A 13,820-nucleotide genomic window follows, 5' to 3' on the forward strand; every position below is an offset into this window, starting at 1 on the left:
CTTAGTAGCCAAGCATAGTTTTTGCCGCAAGAGTAATATGACTATTCTATCTGTAAAACAAGAACAAATTACTTGCAATAATGTATGTCATTAGAGAAGTAATTATTTAGAAATCTATATTGCCCGGAAATGAACTGCTATTTTAAAATCTTTCTAATCAAGGCTGGTAAAATTGGTAATGGTAAGAAAAAAAGGACCAAGGGAAAAACTGAGCAGGACCTCAGAGAAGTTAAACTCGAATGGAAATTCTAGGACACAAATAAGCACAAACTGATTGAAAGATCAGTTTCTAGTTGAGAGGCTTGGAGTCAGGAATCAAGGACACTTTTTCAGCCTCAGGATGATTGTCCCTTTTATAGCTGTCATCCCAGAGAATCTTCGCAGGGTGCTCTTTATGTTTTTGTTTCTGAGACTGTAGATGAAGTGATTCAGCATGGGTGTGACCACAGTATACATCACTGAAGCTACTGCACTTGACTGTGAACTGTGGGTAGCAGCAGAGCTGAGGTACACTCCTGGGCTTGTACTATAAAATAAGGAGACAACCGAGAGGTGAGATGCACAGGTAGAAAATGGTTTATACTTCCCCTGAGCTGATGGGATTCTACATATGCAGGAAACTATCTTACAGTAAGAGTAAAGGATCCCAGCAAAAGGACCACCTCCCAGCAGCACAGTTACAAAATACAACACCATACTATTAAGGAAGGTGTAAGAACAGGCAAATTGGATTATCCGATTGAGCTCACAGATTAAGTGTGGAATTTCTGAGTCTGCACAGAAGGACAGCCTCAACATCATTAAGCTTTCTAACAGTGAATTCAGGGAGCTAATGATCCAGGACACCAGAACCAGCAGTCCAGAGAGCCGAGAGTTAATGATGCCTGTGTAGTGCAGCGGGTGACAGATGGTGATAAGCGGTTATGGGCCATCACGGTCAGGAGGAAGTCATCCAACATTGCAAAGAGTAGAGAAAAATACATCTGGGAGATGCAGCCTGCATAGGTTATGACTTTACTCTGTGTCTGGAGGTTCACCAGCATCTTTGGGACAGTGGCGGAAGTGAAACAGATGTCCGTCCACCAAGGAAAGGTTGGAGAGGAAGAAGTACATGGGCATGTGGAGGTGGAAGTCTGATCTGACAGCCAGGATGATAAGCAGGTTTCAAAACACGGCGATCAGATATATGGAGGGGAAGAGCGGAAATATGAGGAGCTGCCGTCCTGGTTCCTCTGAAAGTCCCAGAAGAAGAAATTCTGAAAGTCGCATATCATTCCCTGGTTCCATGAAGTAGAGGTGACTTCCAGAATAGAGGAAACTAATGGGAGTAATTTTCATACTAACTGACATTACTCACTTAGTTCCAATGCTAGAGCTTATATTTTGCAATCAAATAATTAATTTCATTATTTTCATATGGATCTAGTCCCCTCTTGAGTTTTTTTTTTGTGATATTTCAGTTTAGAAATTTCTGTCCCAATCTGCTTTTTCTCCAAAGGGTTTACGTATTCTACAGTGTTAATGAGAAAGTCTTGCTGTATTTCAGAAATATTTATTATTTGCTGACCAGGTTTTAGGCACCATCTAGACTGTGAGTACAGAGTGCTAAAGAACGAAAGTCCCTACAGGTCAATGATGGGAGAAGAATGTAGTAGAAAATAATATAAATATATTACATTTCGGATAGTAACAAGTGGTATGAAATAAAGGAAAGCAGTTCTGAAGGAGAAAATGATGTGGAAGTTGTATTTTTTATGGGTACTTAGGCAAGACCTGCAAACAGATGACATTTGAATATAACCTCTAGGACAAAAAGGAAGAAGATGACAGGTTATGTAGACAACTGTGTACCCGCAGAGGGAATGGGCAGTGCAAAGGCCCTGGGGTGGAGCAGAAGGCGTTAGTGATGTGCTCAAAGTTAATAGAGTATCTGTTAGGCCTTGATTATAATTTTTGCAGGTTGCTTCTAGGCAGTGGTTCTCACTCAGAAATTCCTTTGCCCCTGGGATGTTTGATGATGTCCAGAGAGATACTGCTAAACACCAACAATCTATTAGAAAGCATCCTCCAAAGTCATCTGCCCCTAATGTCAACAGCGAGAGGTGAAAAATCCGTGTCTAGTCCAGCACTTCAACTTGAGTGTGCCTATGAATCAACAAGGATTCTACCAGAAATGCAGAATATGATTCAGCAGGTCCTGTTGGGCTAAGAAACTGCATTTTTATCAAGTTCCCAGAAGGTGTTGTTTCTGCTAGTCCTGGTCTGTGGACCACTCTCTGAATAGCAAGGCTGAGGTCCTGTGTTGGAGTCCGCTAGACATGTTTTAGGTTTTTGAACCAAAAATTTCCTTGCATGTAGTTTTAAAAGGATAATGTATTCACTCATTCATAAAATGGGACAAATTCTGTGTTTATTTCCTTTATAGAAGGGCCCTTGAGTGACCTATAGTACTAAAAAAAAAACTTTATAGTGGACAGAATAAGGACCTCCTAAACATGTCCACGCCCTCAGCCCCAAGGCCTTTGAATATGTTCTTTTTATAGCAGGGTAGCAGATAGAATAGGGTTGCTAATCACCTGACTTTAAGGTAGAAGCAGAAGAGGAGACAAGATGAAAATGGCACACTGCTGGAACCAAGGAATGCAGCTGGCCAGAATGCAAACTGGAATGGGAAAGAAAACAATTTCACCTGAGCCTCTACAAGAAAACCAACCCTGCAGACATCTTGAGTTTAGACAGTGAGACACATTGAAGTGTCTGACACCAGAACTGTCAGAGCATATATTTGCTTGGTTTACACAACTAGTGTGGGAATATTTTACATCAGTGGTAGAATCTCATATATTTATTCAATAAAATTTCCTGAGGGAACTGAATTGAAGCCTCTCCGTTCATTCATTAGCATCCTTGGGTAAGAGAATTTTATGTTGGAAACTCACATGAAAAAGAAAGAAATTTTACATAGAGTTGGAGATATTGTACCCAATCACCTGGTACAGTACAGTCATCATTGCATAAATGTAACCATGATCTGGCTATGATGCCTTTGATGCGTTAAAATTTAAGGTACAACCAGTGAGCTTAATTTCTCTCTCGCTGAATTGCAAAAACTTGTTTTTTTTTTATCACCCTATACTCTTTGCCTAGAAGTTGTTCAATCCTCATTTTATATTCCCCAAGTGCATGACAGAATTTCTCATTAAAAATATAGAAGACATGACCACTAGAGGAAAAGGCTGAGTGTGGGTTAGGAATTCTATTAACTGTTCCAACAGAGAAAGTAAAAAGGCAACAATCCCCCAAATGCATGCAGCCTTGCCAGTAATGAAGTAATTCAAATTAAAACTATTTAGTAATCCTCTTTGTATTTAATTACATAATTATTTTCCATGTGAATACTCAGCATGAGAGAATATTCTGCAGTGTATGTCTCATGAGTGCCTGTTGTAAGGTAAAATCTACCTTCTCTTGTCTAAGTCTTTTCAATGAATAAAAGACATGCTCAATTACAGCCCATCTTAGAAATTTAATGCTAACGCTCTCACTTCACTGCACCGTCCTCCATACCTGACACTCTATTCCCTTCTCCCTGACTAGCAAAACTCCTATGATGTGTATTCATTTTACTGTAACCATTTTATGCGTCTCACTCATTGTACAGTGTCTCCCAACCAGACTCTCATGCCCATCACTTAATTGTCAGTTATGGTTCCTGTATTGCGGATACATGCTTATTAACACATTAAATTAATTATAAACTAATCACTTAACCAAGAAAAGAAACAGAGATCTCTTGTCTCTGGGCTGTGCCGACTGGGCTCTCATGTGACTCAGGTAAGAGTTCTCAGGTTCCATCCTCTCTGACTCTTTCAAGAACTTCCTGCAGGACACTCAGACTCACCTGGTGGGTCTCTGAAAGGGTTGGCTCTGTGTGGAATTTTGAGTTCCTCCCTTGATGACTAGTGATGGAGACTGAAGCTCTGTCCCCAGACAAGACAGGAAGAGGGAGTGAAGCTTCAGTTCTGAGCCAGCTTAGGAGTCAAAAGCAACAATCATGTCCTGTCCACCAACGCTGCACAAGCTGAGAGACTGCACAGAGGAGGTATTACCACTCTTTCTCTATCTGCTCATTAGGCATTTCCCTCCTGTTATTCCAGCCTCTAAGCACATGATTTCCCTTTGGGCTTCTGGAATAAACAGAAAGGACAATTTTCCTAATGATTCTCTGATCCCAAGACTAGGTTAAAAGTAAAAATAATCCAGTGTTTGTTTCTCCATGTCCTTGATCTCCCTCCTGCCCAGAGGTCTAACCCCCCCATCACCTTCACATTTTCTCCAACATCTGAGACAATGGAACCAGTTAAGACCAAGTCCCTTTATCCTTAAATCACTGATTTGTGATGAGACATAGACTGAGCTCCAGAGAATTACTATTCCCTCTTCCATAAGGGGAGAGCTGTGTTCCTTTGATATGCAATCCTAAGCACCAGACTCATTGTCTTCCTACCAAATTTGTCAAAATAATTGGGAATTTTGTACTTATATTATGAGTTAAGAGCTGTTGTTTAGTGCTTCATTATAAAATATTTGTTAATTATGAAATACATTTTGATGTTTTTATGCCATCGAATTTGAGTTTAGCAACTTACAGACTTTGATTTAATTTTTCAAAAATCCATCTATGAGGTAGTACTACCCTACTCACCTTTGCAGAAATGGGACATGAAGGAGTTTAGCGTCCACTCCAAGCTACGAACTGAGTTAAGAATGAGCCCTGATAGGAAACTGTCGGGATGCTTTCCGTTTTCACTCTGGGCCAGTGATCCTCTACCTGAGATGATGTCGCCCCTGGACGATTTGGCAACATATAGGGAGGCTGCTAAACACCTAGTATCCAACACAAATAATTATTCTTCTTCAACTGTCAACACGCAAAGGTGAGAGAAAACTTATTTTATACCATCTCTTCATCATCTTCACTGTGCATTCAAGTCACCTAAGATTCTAGTTCAAATGCAAAATCTGATTCTGCAGATCTTTGTGCACTCAGAGATTCTGAGAGTCAAATAGACTCCCGGGTGATGTTGAAGCTGCAGGTCCTGGTCTGTGAATCTCACTTAGAGTAGGAAGGCAATGCACCTGTGTTAGAGTCAGGTGTAGGTAATTTAGGTCTTCTCCACTAGGAATCTTCCCTGAACATAATTTTGAAAGAAAAGTTTTTTACTCATTCTATAGAAGGGATAAATTCTGTGTTCCATTCTTTTATATCAGGGCTCCCAAGTGACATCAGATAATTTATATCTGAGAAATGCTAGAGCTTATACTTTGCAGTCAAAATATTAATTTAAATATTTTTATATGGATCTGTTCCTCTCTTTGGGTTTCCTGTGTTATCTTAAATTAAGATTTTTTTTTTTTATCTCAATCTGCTTTTTCTCCTAAGGGTTCATATGTCCTATAGTGTTCATGAAAATTCTTTATGTATTTTAGGATTATTAATAATTTGCTGACCAGGTTTTAGGCATTGTCTAGTTTGTAAGTATAGAGTGTTAAAGAGCAAAAGCTCTACAAGTCAATGATGAGGAAAGAGCGTAGAGAAAATAATAAAAATATATAACGTTTCAGATAGTGAAGGGTGGTATGAAGAAAAGGAAAGCCACTCTGAAGGAGAAAGTGATGAAGACTCTTTTTATGGGTACTTGGGCAATACCTGCAAACAAGATGACATTTGAACGTCACCTCTAGGACAAAAAGGAGGGAAATGCTAGGTTATGTAGACAACTGTGTGCCCCGCAGAGGTCAGGGCAAAGGCCCTGGGATGGAGTAGAAGGGTTAGTGATGTGCCTAAAGTTGATATCAGAATATCTGTTGGGCCTTGATTATAATGTTTGCAAGTTGCTTCTAGACAGTGGTTATCACCTAGAAATTATTTTGCACTTGGGGTATCTGGCAATGTCTGAAGGGATCCTGCTAAACACCTGCAATCCACAGGAAAGCAACCCCATCCACCCCAAATTATTATCCAGCCCCAAATGTCAACGGTCAAAGGTGAGAACACCTAGTCTGGACCACAAGTTCAGAATTTCAAAGTGCATATGAATTATTGAGGACTCTAGTTCAAATGCAGAGTCTGATTTAGCAGGTCCTGCAGGTCCGGGTCTGAGAACGACTGTTTGAACAGCAAGGCTGAGATCTTGTGTTTGAGTCAAGAGCAGGTAGTTTTAGATATTCCGAATGAAAAAACCAAATTTGCATGTAATTTTGAATGAACAGGATTCACTCGTTCTAGAGACTGTGATAAATTCTGTGTTTGTTTCTTTTACATAAGGGCACATGAGTGACACATAATCACATACTGTTAAAAAATACTTTGTAGTAGAAGATTAAAAAGCTCCAAAGATGTCCACATCCTAATCCCTACTGCCTTTGGATGTGGTGTTTTTATAGCAGGGGAGGATTGGGTAGCAGATGGAACAGGTTTGCTAATCAGCTGTCTTTAAGGTAGAAGATGAGCCAGGGTAATCCAGGTGGGACTAAGGTAACCACAATGCTCCTCTAGAAGAAGAGAAGGCAAAGGTGAGAATGCTACACAGCTGGCTTTGAAGGTGGAGGAGGAGCCTGAGCCAAGGAATGCAAGTGATTAGAACGCAAACTGGAATTGGAAGGGAAACAGAATTTCACCTGAGCCTCTAGATTCTCCCCTGAGACTTAGAAGGAGCTCAGCAGTGTAGACATCTTGATATTTTCCCATGAGACACATTCAAGCTCTGACATTCAGAAATGTGAGAGCATATATTTGTTTGTTTTAATCAACTGATGTGGGAATATTTTACAGTAGCAATTGAATCTAGCATAGACATTTATTTAATAAAATTTGCTGAGGGAACTGAGTTGAAGCCTCTCCTTCATTGATTAGTATCACTTAAATAAAGAACTGTTATGTCAAAAACCCAAACAAAATAAATTTTAAATCAAGTTCGAGGTATCGCACCCCATCAACGAAGTTCTCTTTGTACAAATGTAAACATGATCTGGCTGCGATGCCTTTCATGCATTAAAATTTAAGAACGAGTGACCTTAACTTCTTCATCACTGCACTACAAAAATGTTTGTTTCTCAGCATTCTATATGCTGCCTAAAAGTGGGTCAGTCCTCATTTTATATTCCCCAAGTGCTCGACAGAATTTCTCATTAAACATATAGAAGACAATGACCACTGGGGTAAAGGCTGAGTGTGGGATAGGAATTCCTCCTAACTCTCCCAATGAAGTAAAAGGGTAACAGATCTCAAAATATATGCAGCCTTGGCAATGACAAAAAAATACAGACTATTTACTATTATTCTTTAGACTTATTACATAATTATTTTCCACATGAATATCCAGCATGAGAGAAGATTCTGCAATGTATGTCTCAGGAATGGCTGTTGCAAAGCAGTTTCTACCTCCACTGGTCTGGATCTTTTCAATAAATACAAAACATGCTCAAATATATCCTATCTTAGAAATTTAATACAAATGCTCTCACTTCACTGCATCATCCTCCATACCTAACAGTCTATTTCCTGCTCCCCAACCAGCAAAGCTCATCAGATGTGTTTTCATTTTACTGCAACTATTTTATGCATCTCACTAATTCTATAGTGTCACCCATTATTTAATTGTCAACTGTGGTCCTTTAGTGTGGATTCAGACAGACGCATGGCTATTAATGCACTAAATTAATTGTAATAAGTCACGTAACCAAGAAAACAAACTGAGATTGCTTGTCTGACTGGGCTGATTGGGCTCTCATGTGGCTCAGGTAAGAGTTCTCAGATTTCATCCTCTCTGACCCTTTTCTGAAGTACTTGCTGAGTTCTTGGACTCACATGGGTGAGTTCTCTGAGAGGAGGGTTTCTGTGTGGAAGTTTGAATTCCTCCCTGGGTGGATGATGATGGAGACTGAAGCTCTGTCCCCAGACAAGATAGCAGGAAGGAATGAAGCATAAGTTCTGAGATGGCTTAGGTGTCAAAAGCGACAACCGTGTCCTGTCTACCAACGTAGTACAAGTCAAAGGACTGCACAGAAGAGGTATTAGTGCTCTTTTTCTCTCTGCTCATCAGGCATCTCTCTCCTGTTATTCCAATTTCTAAGCACGTGATTTCCCTCTAGGCCTCTGAAGTAAACAGGATGGAATTTCTTCCTAATGATTCTCTGATTCCAAGAGATCAGGTTAGAAGTCAAGTGAATAATTTTTTATTTCTTTGTGTCTTTGATCTCCCTGCTCTCCAAGGGTCTAACCTCTTACCACCTCATTTCAACCCTGACTTCTCATTTTCTACAACGTCTGAGATAGCGGAACCCTCAATATCAGGTCCCATTCATCTAATTTGTGGTAGGGACACAGCCATGATGTCTCCAGAGAATCGCTATTTCCTCTTCAACAAGGAGAGAGCTAGGTTCCTTCTGGTATGCCATCCTAGACATCATACTCTTTGGCTTCCTGACATGTTTGTCAAAACAATTATGAATTTTGTACTTATATCACAGTTAAGAGCTGTAATTCAGGCCCGTATTATAAAATGTTTGTTTATTACGAGAGATACATTCCAATATTTTTATGTTGAATAATCTGAGTTTAGCACCTTATAGACTTCGTCTAATTTAAATTTTTCAAAAAGTCCATCCATGAGGTAGTACTATTATGAACTCCATTTCCCTTTGCAGAAATGAGGCTTGAAGGAGTTTAGTGTTCACTCCAAGTTACAAACTGAGTGAGGGATGGGTCTTGACTGAAATCTGACAGGATGCTTCCAGTTTTCAACTCTGGGCCAGCGGTTCCCAGCCTGAGATGATGTTGTCCCTGGGCTACTTGGCAATGTCTAGGGAGGCTGCTAAACACCTACAACACCCAACACAAATAATTATTCTGCCCAATTGTCAGTATATGAAAAGTTGAGAGAAAACTTATTCTACATCAACTCTTCTCCAAGTTCACTGTGTGTATGACTTATCCAGGACTCTAGTTCAAATGCAGAATCTGATTCAGCAGATTTTGGGGGGCCCAGAGATTCTGAGAATCAAACAATCTCCCAGGTGATGTTGATGTTGCAGGTCCTGGAGTGAGGACCACTCTCTGAGTAGCAAGGCTGTGGTTTTGTGTTTAGAGTCAGGTGCAGGTAGTTTTAAGTCTTCTGAACCAGGAGTCATTTTTGCATGTAACTTTGAAGAAATAACGTATGAATTCCAGCGGCTATTATAAATTCATCATTAAATTATTTTATATAAAGATTCATGAGTGACATAATATTGTATACTTCTGGAAAAGTAACTCATCCGATTAGTGTACCTAAGGGCCCTGATTTTATAGTAGGCTGAATAAGAGCCTCAAAAAGATATTCCCAATATAATCCCCAGAAACTCATATTGTTATTTTTTCATAGCAAGGGAGGAAGTAGGTAGCAGGTGGAATAAGTTTGCTAATCAGCTGACTTAAAGTTAAGAAGATTAGTCGTGATTATGCAGGTGGGACTAATGTCACCATCATGGTCCTAGAATATGGAAGAGGAAGGAAGAATAGCTGGAATCAGAGGGACACTGGAAGATGCTACACTGCTAGCTTTGAAGATGGAGGAAGGGCCATGAGCCAAGGAATGCTTGTGGCCGTGAGAAACTGGAATAGTAGAGGAAACAAATTCTCTCCTGAAGCCTCTAAAAGATAACTGGCCTTGGAGACATTTTGATTTTAGTCCAGTGAGACTCTCTTAAGACTTATGGCCTCCAGAATTATAGACGAATAAATTTCTTTCTTTTAAATCCCTAGTGTGGTATTTTGTTACAGCAGCAATAGCAACATATACGGACATTTACTAAATAATTGTTTTTGTAGAAAACTGACTTTAAGCCTCTCGATTCTTTAATTTTGGTTCCCCTGGGTAAGAACATTTTGTGTAACCCTCCACCCACACCCCCAGGTAGATGAAAAAATTCTAAGGTCGATTTGGAGAGTTTGCCGCTTTAGCTGGTACATATAGAATTCCCCGGTGCATAAATGCAAATGCGATTCTGACTTTGAGGTCTTTGGACATTCAGATAGGAAAACAATTCATTATTAAATTCAAGACAACAATTCTGCTTTAATGTCTATATTTTAAAATTTTCATGTTAACCAACCTATAGTTATTTTTATTTCTATCCTCTTCAGTGTTCTCTAAAATTTCCTTTTAACAAAAGATGAAATTATTGAGTCTGTGTGTGTACATATATATACGAGTGAGTGTGCTTGTTTGTTAAAATAATATACAAATACAAATACACAAACAAAATACCAACTTATGAAAGAGTTCTTATACTCAATAAAATATTTCCACATAATTCATTTATTATGAATTCATCAGAATTATTATTATCCCACATGAACATCAGGAATATGGACCTGAGGCTCAAGGAGATTCAATTTTTCACAATTATATAACAATGCAATTAAAGCTTTCATACACTTCCCTGGATTATATATAAATGACCCATGTAATATGTACTCTTTTAAATTAAAGGTCCCTTTAATTCAGTAAACTTTAAATTGTAATATGCACAGGGAAAAAACATCTAATGATGCCTGGCTCAAGGTAGGATGTAGAGCACAGGTAGTTGAGTCACATTTTAACAAGGGAGGGAGAAATGTCACTGGGTAGAAAGTGATATGTCTTATGTGGATAGCAAAACAGTGACATTATTTTAAGACAAATCACTTTTGGTAAATTCATTTTTTTTTGTTAACTAGAATATTAAATTACACATAAAAACTGTCATAATTTGGTCCAAGAGAGGGGTGTATTACAACCTCAAAGACAACACGGTTGGGCTGTAGAGACTACCAGCTGAAGCAGTCTCGTGAACATCCGAGCAGAGATCAGACTAACTCCCAGCATATAAGCCCATTTGATATAAATTATAGCATTTAGGGCAGTTCGTTATGCAGCATTAGCTAATTGGTGAAAATGAAGGCAAACAAAACTGAGTATAATTATAATAATCTGCTATTTTTAAATTCTTAGCATGTGTTCTGATATTTAAAGACAGAATTCATGATTATTCTGTTATTCTTATTCCTGCCATCTCAAAGAATCTTTTCAGAGCCCTTTTTATGCCTTTGTTCCTCAGACTGTAGATGAAGGGGTTCAGCATGGGTGTGACAACGGTGTACATTACTGAGGCTACTGCACTTGCCTGTGAGCTGTGGGAAGCAGCAGAGATGAAGTACACTCCTAGGCCTGTACAATAAAATAAGGAGACAATTGAGAGGTGAGATGCACAGGTAGAAAATGCTTTATACTTCCCCTGAGTTGATGGAATTACACGTATCGAGGAAGCAATCTTTGAGTAAGAGTAAAGGATTCCAGTGAGGGGACCAACACCCAGAAGCCCAACTCCAGAATACACCATGATGCTATTAAGAAACTTTTCAGAACAGGCAAGTTGGACTACCTGTTTGAGTTCACAAAAAAAGTGGGGGATTTCCAAGTCTGTACAGAAGGACATCTGCAAAGCCATTAAGCTTTGTAACAAGGAATACAGGGCACTTGTTATCCAGGACACCAGAACTAGCAGTATACAGAGCCAGGGGTTCATGATGACTGTGTAGTGTAGGGGGTGACAGATGGCCATATAGCGGTCATAGGCCATCACGGTCAGAAGGAAGTCATCCAACACTCCAAAGAGTAGGAAAAAATAAATCTGGGTCATGCAGCCTTTATAGGTTATGACTCTGCTCTGTGTCTGGATGTTCACCAGCATCTTTGGGATGGTAGTGGAAGTAAAACAGATGTCCACCAAGGAGAGGTTGGAGAGGAAGAAGTACATGGGAGTGTGGAGGTAGGAGTCTGAGATGACGGCCAGGATGATGACCAGGTTTCCAAACACAGTGATTAAATACATGGAGAGGAAGAGCCAAAATGTGAGGGGCTGCAGTTCTGGTTCCTCTGAAAATCCCAGAAGAAGAAATTCTGAAAGTCGCGTATCATTCCATGGTTCCATGTGGTAGAGGCAGTGACTAAAGTGAAAACAAAACAAAACAAAATATGATTAATTTTTGCATATGGGTGTTACTGACATGTTAAAATTGTACAATTTCTATTTTGCAGTCTCTCTCTCTGTTCTGTCTCTCTCTGTCTGTCTGTCTGTCTCTCTATATATGTTCTCTCTCTATATATAATATATATATAATATCATAAATCTGATTCCCTTTAAAAAAATCTCTTATGAAATTTCTGATTACCAATTGCTATCCCACTCTCAGAATTTTGCCCTATAAATCATGTATTTTTTCAGATTCATTGATAAATTCTGTTTTGTATTTGAGGAATATATGCTGAATCCTGTCCATTTTCTTGTCAAGTGTTGTAGGGTGCTGAGAAACAAAAGTTCCTATAATTCAATGATAGGGAAAGAATATTAAAAATGAAAAATCAAATATGATGTCAGTCTATAGACATGCTTTGAGGAAAAAGCAAGTATGTATAAGAGAGAATGGATGTGTTGTTATTTTTACTAGAATTAAGAAAAATATGCAAACAAGGTGCCATTTGTACAGAGAACTCAAGGAGACACAGGAAAGATAGGAAGATTTCTGGGGAGGGCTGTAAGCCGGAAAGAGCCAGTGCAAAGATCCCGAGTTTGGCACTTGTCTTAAGAAATCAAGGCTCAAAAGGAAGCCTCGTGGTGAGGAGGATGAGCAAGAGAGAGATGATAGCGATGGTGTCAGAGAATCTGGAGGAATAAGATAGTGCATCTGCTAGAGATGAAACTTTAAGACTCAGGGATCCTTTAATCTCATTTTGTTCCTTTCATTTTATTCTTTTTGTTTTCAAGGGACCCTGTGAGTAGAAGTGATTCCCTCTTTATTTCCATCTGTTAGATAACATACTAGCAACTGTATTTTAAGGATCACCTTTTGGAGTATATAAACTAGGTACCCCTGTCTTGAGAATTGCTCATGCTCTGTAAACCACAGGTACACAGAGTATGGCCATGTTACTACCAAGCTGTACCCACCCTTAGCCGTAATAATGAGGAAAGGAATGATACAAGGCATGGTGTCAACAGATTATTTTCCTCAAGATAAAATAGAAACAGCATCAAATTTCAGTCAGTAAGACTCCAATGGAGATGTAAAAATGGGGCTCCATTTTGATATAACTATTTTCTGCCTTGTACTTAAAACAATAAGTTAAATAAAGAGAGAGAGAGAGAGAGAGAGAGAGAGAGAGAGAGAGAGAGAGAGAGAGAGAGAGAATCCAGTGTAATGAGGGCGGGGGTCTCTGAGAGACTGTGCTGAGGTGAATCTGTTCTTGATTTCGGCAATAAGCCAACAGCAGTTATGTCCCCTCAAGGCCTAGAATAACCAATAAAGTAGCAAATAATTAATTCAAAAGAGAAAAAAGCAATATCTTTATGATGTCAAGACATCTTATGGAGTTAGTATCCCAATAGAAATGCGCAGAGAGACCAAACCTACAATTCACAGAAGAAAATATATAGTGTATTAAAAAATGGCAGTTTTGAAAACTGAAATGGGAAAGGACATTTATAAATGACATTAAGAGCAAAACTTTTAGAACCAGAGAACTGGGTTTTGAATCTGGGATCTACCACCTCTTAGTCCTTTGAACAAAGAGAGACACCCAGACCTTCTAAATGCTAATATCCTCACCCAAATAGTGCAGACAGTGGGTTCCATCCAGAGTGCTGACAGATTTGAACAATATATGTAACATGCTTAGCGCAGTTCCTTCCTGTGGGTAAATGAGAGGTTACTCCTGTGATGAGATGAGGCTGATCAC

At 39.2% G+C, this 13,820-nt stretch overlaps 1 protein-coding gene and 1 pseudogene across 1 annotated transcript; both read right to left on the bottom strand.

The window, feature by feature from the left end:
* Positions 1 to 315: 315 nt before the first annotated feature.
* On the bottom strand, positions 316 to 1,293 carry LOC107504606 (annotated as a pseudogene).
* A 9,777-nt stretch (positions 1,294 to 11,070) lies between these two features.
* On the bottom strand, positions 11,071 to 12,024 carry LOC107504607 (olfactory receptor 7A17-like). Its single transcript, XM_016133970.2, has one exon. It carries the CDS (start codon positions 12,013 to 12,015, stop codon positions 11,071 to 11,073), a length of 945 nt encoding a protein of 314 aa, XP_015989456.2. The 5' UTR covers positions 12,016 to 12,024.
* Between the last annotated feature and the right edge of the window lie 1,796 nt (positions 12,025 to 13,820).

The sequence above is a fragment of the Rousettus aegyptiacus genome, unplaced genomic scaffold (genome assembly GCF_014176215.1).
Source record: "Rousettus aegyptiacus isolate mRouAeg1 unplaced genomic scaffold, mRouAeg1.p scaffold_m13_p_16, whole genome shotgun sequence".
NCBI lineage: Eukaryota > Metazoa > Chordata > Mammalia > Chiroptera > Pteropodidae > Rousettus > Rousettus aegyptiacus.

What these genes read in the sequence shown, in the direction of transcription:
- LOC107504607 (XM_016133970.2), bottom strand. Translation starts at nt 12,015, where the DNA reads ATGGAACCATGGAATGATACGCGACTTTCAGAATTTCTTCTTCTGGGA.